General features: G+C 53.2%; 1 protein-coding gene across 2 annotated transcripts; it reads right to left on the reverse strand.

Moving 5' to 3' along the window:
* Positions 1 to 57: 57 nt before the first annotated feature.
* On the reverse strand, positions 58 to 4,499 carry LOC132334009 (small ribosomal subunit protein eS4). Of its 2 annotated transcripts, none has more exons than XM_059859678.1 (7): positions 4,088 to 4,499; positions 3,797 to 3,874; positions 3,091 to 3,271; positions 2,558 to 2,655; positions 1,361 to 1,532; positions 823 to 980; positions 58 to 216 (listed from the first exon to the last, which is right to left on the reverse strand). In XM_059859678.1, the coding sequence occupies exons 1-7, from the start codon at positions 4,088 to 4,090 to the stop codon at positions 115 to 117; spliced, it is 792 nt and encodes a 263-aa protein (XP_059715661.1). In that variant the 5' UTR covers positions 4,091 to 4,499; the 3' UTR covers positions 58 to 114. The 2 variants fall into 2 exon arrangements, with proteins under 2 accessions (XP_059715661.1, XP_059715660.1); XM_059859677.1 differs by having other exon boundaries at positions 3,975 to 4,178.
* Positions 4,500 to 8,189: the final 3,690 nt, after the last annotated feature.

Genomic DNA, 8,189 nt, shown 5'->3' on the forward strand with positions numbered 1-8,189 from the left:
GCACTGGCAGCATGGCTCCCCACCCTAGGCCCAGGACACCCCAGCAGTCAAGAGCCATCCAGTAAACAGTTTAATTAACACACTGACAGCACCAGAGCCAGCCTGAGCTGGACTTTATCCGCTGCTCTGCTTGGCTGCCAATCTCTTGTCTCTCTCTTCAGCAATGGTCAGGCGGATGCCCTTTCCACGGGGCAAGGAGATCCATGGCTTGTTGCCCTGCAGCAAGAGAGAAGAAACCACATCAGGAAACACAGAGAGCAACACAGCTCTCTCTCTAAGGGGGAAAGTAGCACGAGCCCACGCCTGCTCATGCTGGGTCAGGTACACATGGTGATGGCACTGGTGCAGCAGAGGCCTCTAAGGAAGGTGCCAAGGATGCACAGGTCTATAGCTGCCTTTCAGTTACATCCATGAAGAATGCGCTTCAGCCAAAACCAAAACACCACCCCTCCATAACCTGGACAAAGAGCCTGTCAGGGATGGCAAAACAGCACAGGCTTTCTGGGGGGCACTCAGAGTCACAGCAGCTGCTCAGATCACACCAAGTCTGAGCACTGCTCAGCCCGCAGCTCTCAGGTTTCAGGGCTGCTTCTTGAAAACACAGTCATTGCTGAAGTTGCAAATGCTTCTTCCCCTTCCCAGAGCAGGAAAATATACAGGGAGCAGAGTCAGAACTGAGGCCAGCACCAAGGCTCCACTGTGTGGGAAGACAGCTGCCCAAGGAAACAACAAGGCTCTTTTCCTCAGCCAGCAGCCCCTCACAAGAGAGAGCCCCTCACAAGAGAAGAGAACCCCCCAACTTGATGACCCCATTTGCCTTACTTTGCCAATAACGAAGATGTTGGACAGCCTGGTGGCAAAGCTGTTGCCGTTGGCGTCCTTCACATGAACGACATCAAACGACCCGGGGTGCCTCTCCCGGTTGGTGATCACTCCAATACGGCCCAAGTTTGCACCACCGGTCACCATGCACAGGTTACCTGAGTAAGGGAATACAGCTGTGACAAGAGCTGGCACCACGTGCTGTGAAGTCCTTCCACTTGGGCTCTCTACCCATACCAAACATTCCCATCCCATCCGTGCTACCACTGCTCACAGCTCTGTGACTGCTGAAGCACCTCTCCACCAGCTCACTGCTTCTACTTGGTGACTCAGAACTGCCAAGACCCTGCCAAATGCTTCCCACTGCAGGAAGAAACCCCTAGTCCAGCTCCAGGTGGACATGCTCCTGGGAAACAAACCCCTTTCCAAGGCTGACACCGCTACCTCTTTATTTCAGTGCAAATATGCCTAGCATTTAACTTTGACTGCTCTCCATGGTGCGGAAGGGTACGGTGCTTCAATGGGATGCAAGACCTACCTGTGTCAAACTTAATGAAGTCTGTGATCTTGCCTGTCTCCAAGTCAATCTGGACCGTATCATTCACCTTGATGAGGGGGTCTGGATAGCGGATAGTGCGGGCATCATGAGTGACCAAGTGAGGGATTCCTTTGGTGCCCACAAAGATCTTCCTCACCTTGCACAGCTTGTACTGCAAACAAAATACAACACCTCTCAGCTGAGGCAGCGAGCAGTACCTTGGACTAGGGAACTCTTGTACTCAAAAGACCCACCAGCCAGCAGAACACCCAGACACTCAGGGCTTACAAAATGAGCCCACGGAGTGTACCTGTCCAGCTCCCTACCTCAGTAACTACTTTTTAACAGCTGCCATGCAGCTCTGCTACAGCCCCACCCCAAAACACCTTTGCTGTTGGGAGTGGCAGCCCACCCTGAGCTTCAGCCTCCTCACAAACGCTGGCAGCACTTTCACAGGGAAGTACCAGGACAATTCCCTTATTTTTGCCTGAAGCCCGTGGCACACAACAGAGACAAAGGCTGCATTTCTCCAGGACCTCACAGAGATCTGTCCCCTCCAGGTCACTGATTTCTCTTCTGCCTATCACCCCAACTCCCTCACAGCCTCTCTGGACCTCAGATTAACAGAGTAGTCGTCAGAGAAGTACATCACAAGGAGAACCACACCACAGTTGGCTCCAGCACAGCCAGCTCTGCCATCCACACAGCTGCGTGCCTGCACAGTCTGCCTTAAAGGAGATGCAAACCAGAGTATGGCATTGCAACTGAGGCACACCATGCCTGGGTTAAGGGATGCAAGAGGAAGTTGCTCCCCAGCATCCGGAGTGAGTACGCAGTTTTGTTGCTCTGGGAAGAACTTCAAGGCTTTTATGCCACAGACAGTTCCATGTTTCTAGTTACTGTTAGCTGGCAAAGCCAAGACTCCTCTCCACCCCAAAACTCTGATGCCAACAGCACCATCTCCAGCACCAGACAGTGACCCTACAGCCAACTGTGAACTACTTCTATGTAACAAAGAGATCTCCCCCTCCACACAGGCCTCACCTCAACTCTGAGGCGCCCCAATCTCAAGTGCAGCATGACCTCAGCTGTCAGAGAAGAGAGACATCAGCTCTCATTCAGGAGATACCAAAGAGGAAGTACTGCCCCAATCAAACCTAACTGGGCCCACCCTTACACGACATCAAAGCTCCTCACCTTGGCCTCCTCAGGTGTGATGCGGTGAACAGCAAACCGGCCCTTGGTATCATACACCAGGCGGAAATGCTCACCTGTCTTCTCAATGCTGATGACATCTGATTGCAGAGAGGGAAATATAAGAGCAGCTGTTATCAGCTCATTACCCAAGACCCTAACTTGGGATGAAGTTCACGTCTAAAAAGTAACAGAAACTGCTGAACAACACTTAGGGTGTGACTGATGAGGCTGGGATTTACCCTTGAGCACAGGCTCACATCTTTTGCAGCAACAGATTGCAAATTAGCAAAAACTGCTGAAGGCTGGAATCTGAACAGCAATGCACTCAGGTCAAACAGGCACTTACAGGCTACAAGTATATGACTATGGTACTCACTGGAGTGCACAATTCCAAACTAAGCAACAACTGCTTATATGTACCTTTTCTTTAACTCCAGCAGGGCAACTTTACCCCTCAAATAATGCCAGCCCCACAAAACACTCTCCTGCCAGTAAAGAAGAGCTGCCTAAGGAATTGTCCCAACCCTACTCACCCATGAAGCCTGCAGGGTAGGTGATGTCAGTGCGGACTTTGCCATCTATTTTGATGAACCTCTGCATACAGATCTTTTTGACTTCATCTCCCGTCAGAGCATACTTCAGCCGGTTGCGCAGGAAGATGATAAGGGGAAGGCATTCCCTCAGTTTGTGTGGGCCTGTTGATGGGCGTGGTGCCTGCCGACAGGAAGTTTCTGCTGGAGGCTCAAGCAGCATCAAACACCCCAGAGAAGGAAACCATAGCGCCAAGAGCTCCCGCAAGAGCCCTGAAGGGCAGCAGCACAAAGTGCAGCTGCCACGCAGGCAGCGACCGGCTGAAGCCCTCTGTTCTTGGTATTTACAGTAGTTTCCCCCGTGTCTTACCAGCCTCACAGAGCACAGCCCCCAATAGAGCACAACCATCCATCTCAACCCGGAGGTGGAAAAGCACAATAGGCAGATTGAAAGAGAACGTTCAACGACCCCATCACATCCTCTGCAAACGGGGTAACACGAACGCTATTCGCAAAGACCCTAACGTTAAACAAACACCTCCTGCCGTGTCCAACTTCCCCTTTTCACCGCTCGCCCCCGCGCAGCACCCGAACACTTCTCCTGATGTGACTGCGGCTGCCACGACCCCGGGCCCCACCTCCGACCCCAGTCTCAACCCGAAACCCATGCCCGACCCCAACTTGAACCCCAAAACAGGACCGCACTCACGAAGACGCCCGTCAGTTTGTCCAGCATCCAGTGCTTGGGTGCAGCCACGCGCTTCAGATGCTTCTTGGGGCCGCGGGCCTACAGGACGGGACGTGTTAAGGGGTGTTACGGGCCGCCGCCAGGCCCTGCGCCCCCCAGCCATCCCTCCCCGGCTCCCTCCAACTCCTGTCTCCCGGACCCAAGCGCCGGGCTCCCTCCCGCGTTTGTCGCCCGAGGGGGGGTGGCCACAGCCCGCCGTGAGCGAGGGATGGCGGCGGATGGCGGCGGGGAGCCGCGCCACCGCGCTCTCACCATGGCTGCTCTCTGCCGGGAAAGGGCGGGTGCATCCGGCCCGCCACGGAAGTACAAACCACGGCGGCAGCAACATGCGTCGCCCCCTGGGGGCTCGGAGGTCCAGGGCCGCTCGCGAGGTGACAGATCGGGAGGGCTTGTCCCTTCCCGGCGACCCCGACGGGGACACCGCGTTCCGGGACAGTGCTCTCCGGGACTCCCTGCTCCTAGCCGGGCACTTTGGTCATCGCTGATGGCATAGGACAGCCTGCTACGTTCTGGCCCTGCGGTTTGGGAGAGCAGAGCCAGGGGTAACACCTGTGCCCGGACCTCTCCCTGCCCACACCTGCCCTCCCACACCTGTGTCTCCCCCCTGCCATGGCCCCTCCCGGGGTAGAGCTGAGACCCCACGCAGCCCCCAAACCTGATGCCGGGCCTTAGCGCCCACTCCTGAAGGCAGTTCGGGGGTCAAGTGGTCCCAGCTGCTCTCTCCAGGGTGGCAGACGGGTCCCCACAGTGCTCCGGAACCACCGGGACAGTCCCAGGCTCCCGCATTCTGCCAGGCAGCCCGGTGAGTGCAACAACATCGCTCCAGTAGCAGGGTCTGGCTGGGACAGAGGTCCCATTCCCCAGGGTAACTGTCACGGAAAACGTCGGGATAAATGAAACTCTACATTTAGATTAAAGCAGCATTACTTTATTCACAGTGCTGGGTGCATAGGGGGAGCTCCACCTATGATACATGCACACTTCCAAAACTTTTCATTATTTACACACTTTAGCAAAGCAATTAATGTTCATTGGCTATAAAATACATAGTTCTCTTAATTAATTAATAATCTTCTACTGTTTATAGATTTCTTACTTTTCATGCTCACTAGCCTACAATTTCAGTCTTGTTATGATCTGTGAAAAATGTGCTCACTCTCCTGTGAAAATTTAAAAAGTTTAATAAAGGACCATAGGAGACAAGGACCACAAAGCAAAGCTTATTATGGCCGGGTGCATCTTGGCACTCAGCCAAGACCACGCCTGCTAGTTTGGAAACACCCCTTATATACCATTTCTATTACATCAGCCTGTTGCATATTCATAGACCCTTATGAACAGTAAACTTTTTCCCCAAACTAGTTTACATCTTCCAAGAATTGTTTAGCATGGCTCCTTCTTGCATCCCCCTTTTTAGAGCATGCAGATTCCTTGCTTGTGGTTTTAATCCATTCTTATAATTTCTTGGTTTTGGGCCTTGATCCACACTGCCTTTAGATGGTGAGTGCTGAGAGTTGGCATATCTGTAGCAGGATCCTCATCCTGTGTTCACTGGATGTTATCTCATCCAAGCAGGCATTTTAACACAAGCATATTTATATCACCTATTTCACTAAGCTTAATTAACAACAGAAATAAAACCAATATCTTTCTAACAAAGTTACTTTAATATCCCACATATAAATCCATTTTAATATTTGTGAAAAGCCAATATTATAATATGTATCTATAACATTATCTTACTATCTTTTTCCCAGATAAGACAATTGCTGAATTGTCTTCGTTAGTTTCTTTATCTCTGGGTTATGCAAAATGTTCTTGCAGACTATAAATTCTGCATTCTGTGGGTCCAGTTTCAGCACTATGTCTCTCCCATGCTTAGTCCAATGAAGTGTATCAAGGTTGGTTTAGCAAAACTTAAAAGTTTTAGTAATTTTCCCGACCTGTGTTCCCACAATAGCAGTTTATGACAAACCTTGCTAAGTGCTTCGCTACGGTGGAAAATTACACTGTTCATGATTGATTAAAACAATTAATTAGAAATTTTAACTAAAGAAGTTACTAGGAAACTTGTATAATTTTCAGCAACAGGATGGGAACATCAAAAGCCGAGAAGACACACTGGAGCTGCAGGGTGCGCACACTCCTTCCATCAAGGGCTGTTTCACACAATGTCCTTCACCGAAATGGACAAGGGGTGATGGAGTCGACGGGAGACAAGCACATCCGATGATGATCAACAAGTCTCAATTTATTGATTTAACATGCGTGCTCTTATAACAGTGATAATAAGGCTCATACATATTGCAAAACTAAAGCTCACTATTGGTTCGCTATAAGAGGTCAGCTCAAACTTTGCTATCAGATACTCAGGATGCCTATGTTTTCTCCTCTCATTAGCTAGTCTCTGCTTCTGCATCCCGTTATCATATAACTTCCTGCTCAAGGACACTCTGGCCCTGCCAAAGGCCCCTCACCAAAGGCCCATTGCTTTACCAGCTGTATTTTATCATGTCCCTTTTCTTCAAGCCACGTCTCCACAAAACTCTCCACAAAGGGGCACACCCGTCGGAACAACGATCCTTACGATCCTTCCAGATTTTATTACACGGCGGCTTCAGACCGTCGCCTGTCGGGCCCACGCCGCCTGCGCGTTTTGGGGCACGCAGCGCGGCCGCAGCTGCTCCTCCCGCCCCTTCCTACACTCGGCCGGGTTCCGAGCATTCCCAGCTCCCGCAGCGCTGGTGCCCGGGGCAGCCGGGACGCTGTTCACCGGTGGGGTGAGGTAGGAGGCCCCCGCCTCAGCCGCGCTCCGGCCGGCAGGTCTGACCGGGAGTCGAGCTTGTGGTGACCGAGCCAGAGCTCCAGCAGCTCGTCCGCCCTGTTGAGGCCAAGCTCCAACACCAGCGACCCGAGCACTTTGTCCGCCGGGTCCGAGTCGATGAGGCCGGGGCCAGCGGCCTGGAGGGGGCGGCTCCTCGCGGCTGCGTCCCCAAGCCTCAGGCGAGCGGCGAGCCGGGCTCCGTGGGGCTCCAGGGTTTCCCCGGGGCTCCAGGGTCTCCCCGGGGCGCGGTTCTGGACGTGGAACTTCTGCAGGCACAAGATGGCCCACAAGGGGCTTGGGAGCCGCCTTGGGGGGCCACAGGGGCGGAGAGCAGGCGGAGTCCCTACCGCCGGCATCTCCTCGGCCCCGAAAGGGTGGCAGCGCAGGATCGCCACCACGAGAGGTCCTTCGTGCCCCGGGGAGGGGATTGCCAACAGCTCATCTCCGGCGTCTACGAGGACACGGCAGCACTTAGAGGGGCGCGGGCTGCCCCGGGCGTGTAGGGTCCAGCGACGTACCCAGACAGAGCGGGACTGGAACGGCGCTACCCCGCCCCTTGCGTGGGCGGCAGGACAGGCATCCCACTCTGGATGGGGGATGTGGGGATTTCCACCAAAGAGGCATCTCACCTAAAAGCCACAACCCTTGACACTTGTGGGGTTTCCTATTGTTTATTTTCCCAACTGTGTTCCTGAAACAGCTCCCACAGCTCTCACAAGGGAAGTCTACCTGCTGTGGGGGCAGAGCACATGGGGCCCTGACATGGGTCAGAGGCAGCAGTTGGCCAGCTTCTCTGTTCCTTCATTCCTCACATTTTTAACTGGATGGGCAGTCCCAAAGCCTGACATCTCCCCTAGGGCAATGGCAGCACCAGCCCTCCTGCCAGTGGTCACCACACAAGACTGGTCTACCCACAGCACATGACACCAGGTGCCAGGGGTACATGGAAGCAGGCAAGGGGTCAGGAGTCAAGGGAGCCACATTCTGCTGATCTGTCTCCATACCAGATTTCCTGTTGTTTCAATCAGCAGTGAAAAACAACAGAGAAAAAAAACAAAGCCAAGGCCAGGCTGGGAACCCCTTTGTCTTGCTGTTTCTTCCAGCATAATCTAATTAAAGCCATATGAAATATGCTTTCCTACAGTGACTGGGCATCTTTATAGAAAAACAGCTCAAAAAAAAGTCCACGGGCTAGGAGAATGAGGGGACAAGGGCAGCAGAGGCCAGTCTCCATGGCTCCTGGCACTAGGAGAGATCTGCTCCAGATACCTGTATACCTGTTCCCTTGCTGAGACACCTCGTGGCAGCTCTCATGGGGCACCAGAGCATCTGGAAGTTCATCCAAGATCTCCCAGAGGAGGAGCTGCCACAAGGGCCCTGCGTTGCCCTTGACATTCTTGAGGCTCTCCAGGGTCTGGTCCCTCTGTGCAGGACTTCAGGAGCTCATAAATGGCTCTGCAGTAGGTAGGGGGGTGTGCTGTGGAAAAGATCACTGGCAAGACAGGGTGGGTGGAAGAAGAAAGGAAAGGG

Source organism: Haemorhous mexicanus, chromosome 14, assembly GCF_027477595.1.
Source record: "Haemorhous mexicanus isolate bHaeMex1 chromosome 14, bHaeMex1.pri, whole genome shotgun sequence".
NCBI lineage: Eukaryota > Metazoa > Chordata > Aves > Passeriformes > Fringillidae > Haemorhous > Haemorhous mexicanus.

Coding starts and splice junctions, on each gene's coding strand:
- LOC132334009 (XM_059859677.1), bottom strand. CDS start 4,163: ATGTTGCTGCCGCCGTGGTTTGTACTTCCGTGGCGGGCCGGATGCACC. Junction 2,656..3,090: donor CTACCCTGCAGGCTTCATGG/GTGAGTAGGGTT, acceptor CTCTGCAATCAG/ATGTCATCAGCATTGAGAAG. Junction 981..1,360: donor CTTCATTAAGTTTGACACAG/GTAGGTCTTGCA, acceptor TCCCTTACTCAG/GTAACCTGTGCATGGTGACC.